This window comes from Antedon bifida, chromosome 2 (genome assembly GCF_963402885.1).
Source record: "Antedon bifida chromosome 2, ecAntBifi1.1, whole genome shotgun sequence".
Lineage (NCBI taxonomy): Eukaryota > Metazoa > Echinodermata > Crinoidea > Comatulida > Antedonidae > Antedon > Antedon bifida.
In genome coordinates, this window is record NC_136227.1 from 15492166 (window position 1) to 15507019 (window position 14854).

Genomic DNA, 14854 nt, shown 5'->3' on the forward strand with positions numbered 1-14854 from the left:
TGTGTTAGTTAGTGATTAGGGGTACCTATTTGGCTGTATAATTGTGCCATTTCTTATAAAGTATCATGCATCATGTTAATAAGTTACAAGACAAATCTGAGTGAATATTCCACTTGTTATGTACATGGATGATGCTTTATTGTCTGAAAGAATTACTAAAAAGAAAGTCCAAATGTTTACCAATTCTATTTGCGAATAAGGACCATGGGTTACTCCTTAGGCCAGCTACTTCAAACACATGATTCATACGTCAATGTTTATTAAGCAAAGGGAAACTGTCTGAATACTTCCACTATCGTAATAAGGTTAACTGTATAGGCTAAATCTCTTTGCAATTTCTACCCCAGAAATGTTGATCAGCTTTTCCAAAGTGACAAGTGTTCCATGGTGACGTCGTACCAAACACCTATCAACCTTGATGGTGCTCACTCATCGTTTACAAATATCGTCCAATAACTTCTGCAAAGGTGACAAGCAGGAATTGAATGTATGAGTGTATAAACCTGTGTCTGTGTTTGAAGATCTAAATCCTCTGTGTCACTATGGTCATGAAAGCCATGTTACAGATTCATTCATTATTTCACCTACTGTAAAGTAGAACCAAAATAAAACCAAAAGCAATTCGGATGCACCAAAGGTGTATTAACAATTGATGCTCTTAAGTTTCATTATTGAACAAATGGTTTGAAGACACTGCTAATAATATGGAGAGCCATGTCATGCTGCTTGATTATAAAAAGATTTTCAACCTAATTGATCACAACGTCTTAGTCGAAAAACTTCGCACATTTATAGATGTAGATGAAATATTTAGTCAAAATTGACCATCATCTATTGTCCTTGGCATCACTTAATGGAGGGGTTTATAGTCTATTTTAAATTAATGATTTACCAGTGTATATTCCACTTGTTATGTACATGCATGATGCTTTATTGACCAAATGTTTACCGATTCTATTTGCGAATGCGAACAATAAAATGATCTTTAACAAAAAGAAAATAGTCAAGATATACTGGTCAGTTGTAAGCATAAAAAAAATGATTAGGTGTAATGTGTAATGTAATTAAGGTGTAATTTACGAGTGACCTGTCATGGCAATTCCACGTGAATAATTGTATTCAGCAAAATGTGAAAATATTTTTTAAAAATACACAAATCGGACTATCGCAAAGGTTCAAAATTTGATGTTAACAAAGATGGCAGCCATTTTTTTTAAATACTAGTAACCGCTTGTCATAGACAGCTGTATTTGGTGTCAAATTACTCAAAATATATATGTTTGTTAAGTATCAGCTGTTGCTTTTACAGATTTTTTCGAGATCTTTTTGAACTTTCGTAAGTCCTTGATTGTGTGTCGATAATGTTGAAATTTTCTTTGCTGCATTGATCTAGGCAATTCCTATTGTTGATAATATTTGTAATTATGTGAATTTTTATCCCTACCCATATGTTCTTGAATCCTTGTCTTTAGATAGACGATCAAAAGGAATGAATAAATTAGATAATATTGGTGCTAGTGGCAAACCCATACTTACTCCGTAGATTTGTTGATAATATGCATTATCATTGTAAACAAAATGAGTGGTTGAATTAATTTGTTTAAATGCTTTGTTATAGTTATATGTTCCGATTGAAGAGATGATTGGTCTTGTTTTTGGTGATCCATCACTATCAAAGTCCTTGTGAGTTTTGGTAAACCATAATAATCTTGTGGGAATTGTTGTAAAGATCCCTCTCTTTTGATTCTAGAGTCTATGGAGTTTTGTAAATTTTGTCGGGTCATCAATATAATTCTGTACATTGCTCGATAATCATAATGTAAACTTTGGCGCCTTTATTCGTTCTAATTATAATAATATCTTTATTTTTCTTTAAACCAATTGAGGTCTTAATCGTGTCCATGTCCTTTCTTGATGGTTTGTAGGTATTACTAAACATGTGTGTGCAATCTTCTGCCTTGTTGTTATCCATAATTTCTTGTAGCATTTTATAACCGATCAATTTAAAGCAAGCAAATTACTGTTTTGTTTTAAGATAGTAGGCCTATTGTACATTGTATTGTATATTGTATGGACAAAAAAATGCATTTTGAAAAACAATTGTTTTTTTCCTGCCAAATTGCAGGCCATATTGGATTCTATCATGACGATGTCATTGTATTGACTTGATTCATCAACTACTATGAGATGTAAACAGTAATCCTCTGCTAATTTTAATCATCATAACACAACTCCAAGTAACAAACCGTGAATTGGTTTTCCATATCTCCTATATATAGGAGTGAGTGAGTGGACATTTGTATATTGTAAACAATGTACTACTACAGTAATGGATTTAATATTTCATATGAAAGAAACAAAAAGCATGCAGTGCAACCTACTACTACAAGAAATACTTTGCCTTATCAACGACCAAATAACCTACAATTCAAATACTAAATAGAAATGTTATAGTTGATATGTAAAAAGTCAAGAAAAATATGCATTATGCCTGCAGAAATGCAGTGCAACCTACTACATAAGACCGAAAAATTTGTACAATTCAAATACTAAAATGGTGCTATCCTGTACATAAATGCACAAGTCAGATTTAATAATTTAACAAATTTATAAAAAAAGAGACAGCAGGTACCAATCCTCCGGTTCATGTTGATATTTTTAACCTCGACCCCATCATTCATAGACACCAGTATCATGAATGCTGATAATACTATTGATTGACAGTAAGTAAATTTATGTGAACCAAAAGATTATTTCTTAATAGGTGTTACTGCCGAAATTTGAGCATGTGCATTTTGAATGTCTTTGTCTTTGTGGTCTTTCTCCATTTCAACTAATGAAACATAGCAACCAGAAGGATTGATTGATAGGAATGAAGGTATGGAAATATAATGTTATAATAGTGAGCAATTGCTAACAGAAATAGCTAATGAGCAAGCGTAAAGAAAGAGTTTTCATCCAACAGAAAAACTTGATTCGATCTTTGGTGTTCAATTTTAGCATGCGGCAAATATTTACCGTAGACAATTTTTAAGCTTTCCTTTTTTTATAGCAAAACTGGCATTCTTATTTTGTTTTAATTTACCAAAATTATACACACAGTGACAAATTTGTTGCCAACATGAAAAGCATTCAATAATATTATAATCGTTATAAAAAATTGTATTAAAATTAGCATTACTAATGTACTGATAAAAAACAAGTTTGAAGAAGATTGATTATACAAGGATATTCTGAGACAGATACAATGCAGGAGCTGCATTAGTTGTAGTTGTCATACCAACAAGAAACTTCAAAACCAAAGTGATTTTAATAACCAAATTACAGTAATCCACCTAATGATTGCTAGATTAACTGCAGATTTTTAATAGCCTCAAAAATAGCATTTTAAACTTGTTTAATTTTTTTCGGTCTATGTTCACTTGCCTGCACTATCTTGATGTTGAATAATTAGACAATTGAATAAAATTCAAAATAAGAAAAAATATGAAGGTATTAACAAGTAGCCTCTATACCGTAATAAAATAATTACATTCTTTAGGAATGCATTTTGTGCAATTCTGTTTGAGGAACAAGCATTTTAATCTAAAATTAATAAGTACAAAATTTAGGATTCTGATCATGAATGCGATTACAAAAATTAATTTATGACTTACATTATTTTGTTGGTCCACTGCTGCTGCCATGTCTACCAATGTTTGGCAGACATCGACGTGACCATTTGCTGCAGCCCAATGCAATGCTGTATAGCCATTCTATTTAACATTTAAAAAATAAGTATATGTTAGAAAAATGCACATTTTTGTTAATAAAAAAAAACCAAAACAACAAGAATCTTTTTACAATAATATATCACAGTTGAATAAAAGTATATCTGAAACTAGTAAGTGTACTTGCCCAAGGGCAAGTTTCAATTATAGTTTAAAACACAGTATAATTGCAATCAAGTAAAGTTTGATACCTCATTAATACCCCATGCTCTCCCTAATTGTGGCCATTTTTATTCACAATATGTATGGATGCATGCAATAACAAAAAACAGAAAAATTCATACAAAAAAGTGGGGAATTTCCACAAAATTGACCACACAATTGGATCGAAGATGTTGAATAATGTTGAAACTACAAATAACATTCCTAGTACAATTGGGTCATTTTGATACCCTGTATGTATAGATGCATGCAATGGGAAAAATTTATAATTATAAACAAACTCTCTATTAGACCTATAATAAAGATGTTATGGTTATATGGTATTAAAGTCCCTTTGAACATGATGCATATTTGAGGAATGTGACTTTGTCACCTTCACTAAAATCAGGTCACATACTATTAATTTCCAGCACTAAGCGAGTATGACCATACTGATGTAGCCATACCCCTACCAGACACCACACAATATAGAATTTGGTATATTTGAATGATTGTTCATACGAAGTACATTTGAGAATACTTGCGAAAAAATCGCAAGTAGTTCACAGGTGGGACTCGAACCCACAACCTCACTTTTTATCATAATTTACCATAAAACGTACATTTAAGACAAGGAATGACCTGGTTTAATGTTTTTAAAGTAATATATATGTATTATTTTTACAAAACGTCACAAATTGTAGGGAAGGTGTCTTTAAACTACTGTGGAGTAGCTTTGCGTCAGGGAGTTGAGTAATTGGTCAGATGTTTTGCCGTACTCCCTACTCAACAGTAGTTTAATACAATTACAAACCTATATTTGAATGATTTCCAGCCCTATAAGTAATTACGATCATACTGCTGTAGCTATGCCTCCCCCTGTACCTACTACACCACATAAAATATAAACAGTGCGTATGATCATACTGCTGTTACGCATACTCTAATAATCTTAAGATAATGAAGCCTAGTGTATAGCTACAAATGAATATCAATATATTATCTACAATTGTAACTCAAAGTATTGATATGGATTGGCATGGTAAAGGTCCTGGTCAAATTCATTTACACAATTATTATTTAAAGAAGATTTTAAGGCAGTGTAATCAATAACTATTTAAAAGAGTACCCATGGGACTACAGAGGTGATTACCGAGTAATAATTGCGTGTAATAAGTCAAGTTTGTCCCAACATTTAGTCTGTGCATTTGTCTGTAGTCTGTCCAATTTTTTAATTAAATCAAGCAAATTGACCAATCACAATGTGATGGATTATCCGAACTGTTGCTTGTTATTGGTTAACTCACTTGCATAGCGCCTACATTGCGTTGGCAACCAAATTAAACCAAGTTTTATTTCTGTTTGATTATTAAAGCGGGGTTCCGGGTTTAAAATGAATAGTAAAAAATAAAATATAATTGTTTGTCTCTTGAACGGTAAAAGTTTCACTTATTATAAGCGAGCGGTGAAGCAGAATGAAGGCTGTGAAGTGAAGCCAAAATTGCAAGTGCAGCTACGGCGATATGACACTGTGTTACAGAATAGAAAAATTTGTGAAATGGTTGATCTTCCGACGACTCGTTATCATTAACCATATCAATTACTTTTGTAAAATTATGCTTATCTGATGTAATTTTAGTCGGTCTTAATTCCCATTTATAAAGTTAATTTTCTATGAAAATTCATCACAATTGTGTAAAATCATTTGGAGATTCAGTTTACGTCGATTTTCGCACTGACTTAGGGGAAAACTCTTCAAAATCAATGAAGCGTAACGTCTGTACATTCCTGCTGAGCGAGACGATACACGTGAACTCTGCCCATGCCTGCCATCGTCACGTGATAAGCAGATACAGTATACAATACCAAACTGGTCGGGTCGAGTATACCCTGTCTATAATCACAACATGAACGATGTACAGTATTTGATTGAAGGTCGACTCGACCTACCGGAATGATATAGATAATATAGCTCGAATGAGTTGGAATATTTGTACACATAACATGCTAATTTTAACAAGTGTAGCCTAGTAAAAGGCATGGTAGTATCAATTCGCATAGGGTCTACTACACTAGCTAGCTCATTTTTTAACTGGGCCGGATCAGCTAGGTCTCCTTCCTACTAGGTGTACTTGCTTGATGCAGTATCCGCTTTTTAGGAGAGTAAACTATTTTAGGCCTACTAGACGATCGGGACACCATACGTGCGGACGGCGATCGGACCTGTTTTGCCTCAATATTTGCAGCCGATTTTGTAGAACGTTTTAGGTTTATATTGTTTAGGAGTTTGGTTAATAGGATGGGTTTGGAATCCACTGAGTTTTGTTATTTATGGGCCAATCGCTTAGTAGGCTAGCTAGGCCCATGGGCCCCAATATTTTAACATAGCCATCCATCGTGGCATGGAATCCCTAGTCAGAATGGCTCTCACCCATAAAAAAAATGATTTAGGCTAGTACGTGAAGCCGAATACGATCTGTACTATAGAGGTATAAAAATAGTATAATTTATGACTCCATGTACTAAATTTTGTATTTCATTAAAGACCCCTCCCCTGCAATTTTGGACGTTTTTTGGAAAATAATACATATATATCACTTTAAAAACATTAAACCATGTCATTTCTTGTCTTAAATGTACGTTTTATGGTAAATTATGATAAAAAGTGAGAAACAATGCACTACCTAAGTAGCTCGCAGCGATCGACCTCTCATGGACGGTCTTAGGCCTAGCCTAGCTAGGCTTAGTTTTGTAGGCCTAGCTGGTAAACATCGGTAACGTACGAACATCGTACGCTAGCTATATACCTCGCCTGACGTTGTATAGTTGCTGCATTAATTTTCTTTCTATTTTTGCCAGACTCCGTTGATACAAATTGGGGAAAACCCGGTATTTTCGCTGAAAAGTTAGGAGTCTTCCATTTGTTTTGGCCTCACGATCGATCGAAAAGTGGGCGAATTACAGGTGAAAAACAAAAATATCAATCCGCGCGCAATGCATTTTGGGATTTATAGCGGGCCGCTATAATTATTAGAATCGACTTATTTTTCACATTTTTAACCGTTTAAAGACGAAAAAAGTTATCGCAATAGGACCATATAGTATTATTTTTACATTAAATATAGTTTGTGATCTTAAATTAGATCTAAAAAACGTAGGGACGGGGCTTTAAATGTCAAATAAATATATGCTACTGTTATTATTACACTTTAGGCCTAGCTTAGAAAATCTACAAAAAATGTATTTTACAATGATCGGGTGGTCGTCGTTTGACAAGGAAGAGAGATGTAAATTAGTCGACAAACACAACGTACATGACGTCGCGAGTTTGGAATCCACTGATGACGTGATTTTGTGAATATCTCATGAATATTAATGAGCTTCTCTAAGCTGCTTAAAAACAGACTTTCCATGAATTTACCCTAAAATGTATATGAAATTTAATTTTTTTAATTTCTCGTTATTACTTTTTCATTCTGACATGTCTATATTGTTATTTAAATAATAAACGATATTTAAAAGCAATTTTAAACCCAGAATCCCCTTTAACTAGCACTGTATGTTTTATACCTATAAAAGGTAGCATAAATAATGTATATAAATCAAAATTTATTTGTATTTTAGTTATTTCTGGTTTTTTTTTAGGCTTCATCATCCAAATGTGTTTATTCTGAATTAATTTGAATGTTAATGTAAGAGGCTGAATGTAATGACAAAGAGAGTAGCATTTTTTTACAGTAGAATGAAACTATAAGTATAAAATTGTCAGTCATAAATGAATATCATAGAAAGAAAGACATTTTAAAAATCCCAAATTTTGGTAAAGAGTGAATAGATGCCTGACATGACTCAGAAGCCTGATTCTAAGAGGTCTCTGTTGACTATTTATTTACAATAGAAATGACAATACTGACAATGATTAGTACTACTATTTAGTATTAGCTGTTACACGTGGTGTGCTGTTAAAATTTGAAATCACTACAATAAAACCTACTAGTGACTTTATGACAAAATGGTAGACGAAGGGGACAGTAGATGAAAGGATATGGTAATCTACACAAAATATTAATCTGCGCATGCTTATGCACAGTATACTGAGCATACTCTGTTCCAATGGACGGAGTAAAGTTCATTGCGTCATTTTGAAACTTTGCAACAATAAAAAATGGCTGACCGCAAAGGGAATACACATTGTAGTTTTTCATTTTTAGTTAAACTTAATTAAAACATCATATTTTGTCATTATTGTATATTATTGTACGTGTAGGCTGTGAATTCAATTCAATTTAATTTCAATTCAATAACATTTATTCAATAATGGTAAGACAAGAAAAACAAGCATCCTCATAGCCTCTTTTAAGGTTTTTATTAGGTGTTTTAGTTCATCCTTTTGAACTTTGCTAACTAAACTTTAAATTTAAGTTAGTTATTTTAGTTAAAATAGTGTCAATGACCATGCAACTTAAGGCACGATCAGTGTTTTAAAAATGAAATTTTCATGTTTATTTTTAATCTTTAATATTTTGTGGATAAATAAAAGTTTGAATTTAAAAGAATGAACATTCTGTTACCAAATATTAACCTTTACAAAATCAATAAAGTTGATATTTTTATATTGTGATTTTCAAATAATATACTGTTGACATTATTGCTTATACTTGAATGAATGCTATAAAGTAAGCATTGATAATCTGTCATTGTTCTAAAATATGAAAAACTGTAGCAACACCAACATTACAGTGGGTAGATTTATATTTAAACGCTGAATCATATATATTTTCATAGATGATTAACAAGGCCATATACATGGCTGCAGTCACATGCGCAAATTTGAGTTAGTGTTTACCGACCGATCTACTGACCGACATAGTGAGCTATAGAGTCTCATTTGCACGCGACCAAAAATGCCAAATTAGACTAAGACAACAAATATTACCGTATATCTCAGTGATTAAGTTCACTTAGGTTGACCCTGGTCTCCCCAATTTCATTTTTTTTTTATGTATATACTGAAATAGACCGAATAATGAAATGAAATCATCATCTAGTTTAATGCTGGTAATCGTTTTTCTTTTATTTTAAATGCTATTTCAATTAAAAGGTGTTTTGTAAAAAAGGTCTAAAAAATTAAATTAAATTAAATTTTGTACAGATTTTTTGGTTTTTATTGAACAGATACACTGGTACTGAAAGTGCTAACAATATAAACAGAATTTAAGTAAAATAAATGATGAGTGAGGGCACTGTGTAATATAAAATGTATAGGCCCTTGTAATGTATTATGGAAAAAATAATTACAAACTAAAAATGGGTCTAATATGGGTCTATATTACATCCTTTAATATCATTGCTCTTCACTATTTAATGAGGAGGAGATGGTGGACGGAGTTGGTAGTGTGTTGAGTATGGCAAAATGCATTACTAAAAATGATGAATAAAACATCATACTAAAATATTCAGTACAACTAGCATCTTTGATCATTATAATACACAGGGATCATAGGGCATTTAAGTGACTTGTCTAAAAAACAATTTGTGAAAATTGCACTTTTAAAATACAAAATCATATATAAGAACAATTGAAGGTTTGTGTTGAAGTGTTTTTGTCAAGATGTAATGTCTCACTGAAAAAAAAAATTATTTTGAACAATTTTGTTGAATGTGCCATTTTAATGTAACATAATAGTTCTCCATTTTGACCAAAAATTGGATCCAAAAAAATGTATTTACCTGAAAAAATTTCAAATTAAATATTTTAATGAAGAAATGTTCAAATTGGCTGCCAGCCAATGGGTTTTTGGTTAAATTAACCATTTATTTGTCATTTTATAAGTGAAAACATTATTATTTTTTTTCTACGGAAGTGATTACAGTAACTTTATTAAAACCCTACAAAATAACATATTCAAAATCTGATTTAATTAATCTTCATTTTTCATGATTTTGGGACAATACACCTTTTGATTAAATACTGTTTAAAAAAATAATATTAATTTAATAAAATGGTCAAGGCACTATTGTTATTGTAAATGTTTTATAAAGTGTTTCAAATGGAAATTTATGACCATAGCCGCATGAAAAAACATAATGTATAGCATTATGTATTGATAATAATACACATTAAAGATTATATTTTAAATTAGAGCATATAACTGTACACTGTTGCCACAAAAAACTGATATTGTTTTGCACACAGTATCAACTATATTTAAGCCTAATTGTCAAAAAGCACTAAGTGGAACACCAACAATATTAAAACATAGCAATGCTATAAAACGATAAAGTATACAACAATTAGTGAACAATAGAAAAAAAAATGTGTTTTAAAATATTCCATGTGTTTGTTATACAAAATGAATATCAAACTTCTTTTTATTGTGCACAAAATTTAGATAAACTTGAATGTCGCCCTCTATAAATTATATATTTGTGGAATTTAATTAACCACAAATATTTTTTATCAATTATTTTGGAACATTGGGTACAATTAAATTGGTACACAAAAAGAGTTGGAAAATCATTTTGTGGTTTATATATTATTGTAACCACTAAACACTAATGCAAAAGGAAACTTGATCACTTGTAAAACAGCTTTAAAGGTGTATCATCATCACTACCAGATTTTATATTGAGAGTCTAAATCACTGATAATCAGTTGCACTTGTGTTGAAAATTGGTATAGTAAAGTTTTGAACCAAATTTTGTTTACCCCGTAAACTAACAGAAAATTTTCATTTCAATTGACACTGACAGCGCTAATTTTATCACTATCTTTTAATAACTTATATTTATTGGCATCTTAATTATTTTTAATATTAGTATTAAGATCAGGACGGTATTTAGTTAGACTCAGAGTGGTTTCAGTAAAAAATATATCATCCAAGGAAATTATCAAAAACTTTAACTGGTTAAAGCTGTCTGAATCAACAATCTGGTAGATAGGAAAGTACTTATGTACTGTATATTAAATTAGTAAAATGCTTAAATTGTTTAAGAGGAGGTGAAAAGAGAAGCTTTTGCCTCACTTGAACAGCCATGTTAGGTTTTATCACTGTGTGAGTAGTACAACATGATGCCAAAAATATTATATTTTATTAAAATAATCAACTTTAAACTTATATTCTAGAGTATCAGATTAATTATTATTATAATATTGCTTATGTATAAAAAAAAATAAAGCAGTCTCCATTTTATATTTCTTTAGTAATTTTGTATTTAATACTTTGAAAACTATAATTAGGATAGAACAATTTGAATTGAATATTATTACAGTAGGCCTATTTAGTTATAAAACTAAACAAATTACCGGCCTAGTATTCATTTATTCATGGTCAAATACAGAAAAATATGTACATTATTTTTGTTTGTTCAAAGTTAAAAATTCACATAAAGATATAAAAATGAGTTAAAAAAGGTTCAAATTTGGTAAAATACAGATAAAATAAATTGTTTAATATACAAAATACAAGCAAGATTGGTGTGTGTAAGGGTATAGCATAAAATGATCAATGTATGTAAGTTTCATTGAATTGACTCATTGCAGTAGTGAGAAACGAGTTTCTCATCCTATTGGTTTTCCTCTTGGGTAAACACTAAACGCCCTGACTTACTAAGACAAGGTAATGGTGAGGAAGGGTGATACTCATCAGACATAATTACTTTTTACTTATGGCACTGTTAACAATATCTTTAGCGTTCTCTTTAGTTCCTATTATTCTTTAAGCTGTTTTTCTGATTTCATTAAAATATTTGATTGTATAGTATTAAAAGAGGACAAAAAATCTAGAAATAAAACCCTAGCATAAGTATTTAGCACAATCAAGATGAGCAAGCAAGTTATGTATTAATGTAGTAATAGATGTTCATAAACACCAAGCATTGAAATACAGCTATCAAAACTAATTTTTTATTATGTAATTGAATAATAAGTACTCATTTCAATAATAAATATTCAACTCATTTTATCTTAATTTTTTTAAACTTTAAAGCTAGAATACCACGATACAGATAGCAGCACAAGACAGAAAAACTAACAAAGTGATATATCACTCTGTGTGTGTGTCATCCATGTGATACCAACATATTTTATGTTTTTAATCCACTTTCAAATAATCAATAATCAGTATTTTGTTTCACATGCTTAGAATTATTTACAGGGGCAGTAGCAGGACTATCTTAAGGGGATTGCCCAAATGTCCAGGGACTTAGCCAGGATCTGAAAAAGGAGCGGGATTTAATTTTGTTAAATGACACCTCTAGATGGCCGGAAATGCTCTCGCACATGAAATTCATAATAAATGGCACCTCTAGTTTTTTTTAACTTCTAATTTTATAGGCCGATTGTTTTTCGTTTAAATTATTATTCAGTAGAAACAATTTAACTACAACTAGAATAGAAGTAGGTAACTTCGAAACTGGCTTATACGTTTGTTGATATCAAAAGTTTCTTAATTAAATGATTGATTGCTGCTATGTCAATTCAGATGGAAAATCCACAGACATACAATACTGGCAATAAAACTATTCCATTGGATGACACACTTTTTCAACAGCCATGTTGGAAAAGGGTGGATTAGGGGGTAATTTGCTAATAATGTAGTGAATATCCTCAAAAAACGAATTGCATGTTGGAAAAGGGTTAAGACTGAGGGCTGGATTTAGGTGTAAATTGCTAATAATGTAGCATATCTTTAAAAAACTTATTAGTGAAGAAGAATTTTCATTGATATTTCTGTTTACATAATAAGGTTTACAATATAAATTATTAATAGAGAGATCATATATATCTGCTCAGTCAGTCAGGGAAGAGGACAAAAGGCTTCCTACTTTCTAGGAGTTTTATGTGGAGGAGTTATCAGCTGGAGTCTTTGATTAATCACCTTTATTTTTAAACATAGTACTGTTCAGTGTCTTAGGGTATGTTCAGACTCACGGTGGCGTTATGTAAGCAGTGTACATATTTTTGTATGTGAACTAAGCTGCAGATTAGCATTAGGAAGCTGTTACGCCTCGCCAGTGGCGTTAATAACCCTAGCAAGAGAGGATTACCTTGTGTTGGATAACAAACCTGACGCTGTGAGTCTACCCTTAGGTATTACTATTAATACCAACTTTTACTCATCCCAATGAGCCATTAATGTAAGAGGCCCTGTTTCTGCTACAATATGTACGGCATAAACATACCGTAATAATATATTAGAATTATAATTCGGTGACCCGTTTCTTTTGAGAACTACTTTGTGGGAATGTATGGATTGAGGAATAGATAGCTATGGTTCGATCCCTCAAAATCCCCTATGGGACCAGAAAACCCTGTGTCTACCCAACTTGCAGTCATTGTCCATGGTCAGTTTGCTGTTTTGTACTGCTTACTGTTCACTTGTTTTGACGATAACCAAACTCCACATCTCCTGTTATTACCCTGAAACCTCGGTTCTATCACATTTAAATAGAGCAAATATCTTAACATTTTCAGTCCACTGTGACATTTTAGTAATTGTTCTAAGTAGGATATGTTTAACAAACCTTGTGTTATGGGTTAACAATATAGATGGTATATTCATAAGGCAGCAGAAAGGTGCAAGAAATATATGATAAAATATCAGAGATAACGATATCGATAATGATCAAGATAAACATGCGGTATATTTATACCATGGAGCTATAAAATCTAATTTTATAGCTCCATGTTTATACAGTATATTTTTTATGAGACCCATTTCTGCTGCCACAAAAAATACCATATAAAATAATATACAGTGTGTATATTCTTGGCAGCAGAAACAGGGCCATAAGTATATATTATTTGAAAACTTCCATGTGATAGTTTAATGCAATGCTGATTTTGACTTAAGTCTGTAACAAATAAATTCTCTAGCATTAGTGGTTTTACATTTTGCCATGAGCAACAAATATGAAAATTGGTGAGTACCGTCCATGTTTTGCTATGATTTTAAAGTTATTTGTCATTTATTTATCCATTATTATTATTATTTTTCCATTCTTTATGAGGGACATATTGGGACCACAATTAATTGGATTGACCATTGCTTCTAGCAGTGTGATTGTATTAAAATTTCTTGATTTGATGTAATGCAGCTGACATTATTACCCCTGTCTAACTACATAATTTGCTTAAATTCAAATTATATAGTAGTATAATGATTGCAATAATAATAATGCAGGATATAATTGCAATGAATTAACTGAAAATACTGGTAAGTTAAAAAAAGCTATTGCATGTATCGTGCTCCTTCTCTTATAGAATTGTTAAATGGAAATTATTTTAAACTGAAGTATGATCATAACTGTAATAATGACCATATACACTTAAAAATACAATTTAAAATCAATTATGAATGATTTAGCCTAAGAATATATTGGTTTTTTGTTTTTAAGAGAATAGCAAATCTCAATTTAACTTAACAATTTGGCACATTATCAATATTATTAAATTACAGTATTTGATTAATAAAATTTAAATAAGTGAGGAGTATTAATGATTAATCAATAACTTTATTGTTCCGCATGTAATTTTGAAATAACATAGTACTTTAAATATTATAATTTAAATTGCAGAAAGTAAGTATATCAAAGTGTAAACAAATAAGAAAGTTTGTAATTAGGAATTACAGTGCGTAGGTGGAAAGGTTAACTGTATTATAATTATTATATTTGACAATTATGTTTAGCTTGATCATTTGACATTGCTGCAAAAGGGCATTTTTGAATTAAAAAAGAGAAGAAAGAACACTGAGAGATACACAAGCTGTAGTATATATAAATCATAGAGTAATAACATATGAAAGATAAAATAAATAAAAACAAAATGTAATAATTAGTTTCACATTTCCTTTATAATCAAATTTTGGAGATGGATGACTATTTAATCTATTAGCTACATTGTATATTTTAATGGTAATAAAAAAAATAAAAATGAAGCA

The 14854-nt window shown here is 31.0% G+C and overlaps 1 protein-coding gene across 1 annotated transcript in view; it reads right to left on the bottom strand.

The window, feature by feature from the left end:
- LOC144835477 (uncharacterized) overlaps positions 1-14854 on the bottom strand; it is a 198919-nt gene that overhangs the window by 177925 nt on the left and 6140 nt on the right. Inside the window, exon 4 of the mRNA XM_078690561.1 lies at positions 3657-3755. Within this exon, the coding sequence (XP_078546687.1) occupies positions 3657-3755 (99 nt within the window). The remainder of the gene's footprint in view (positions 1-3656; positions 3756-14854) is intronic.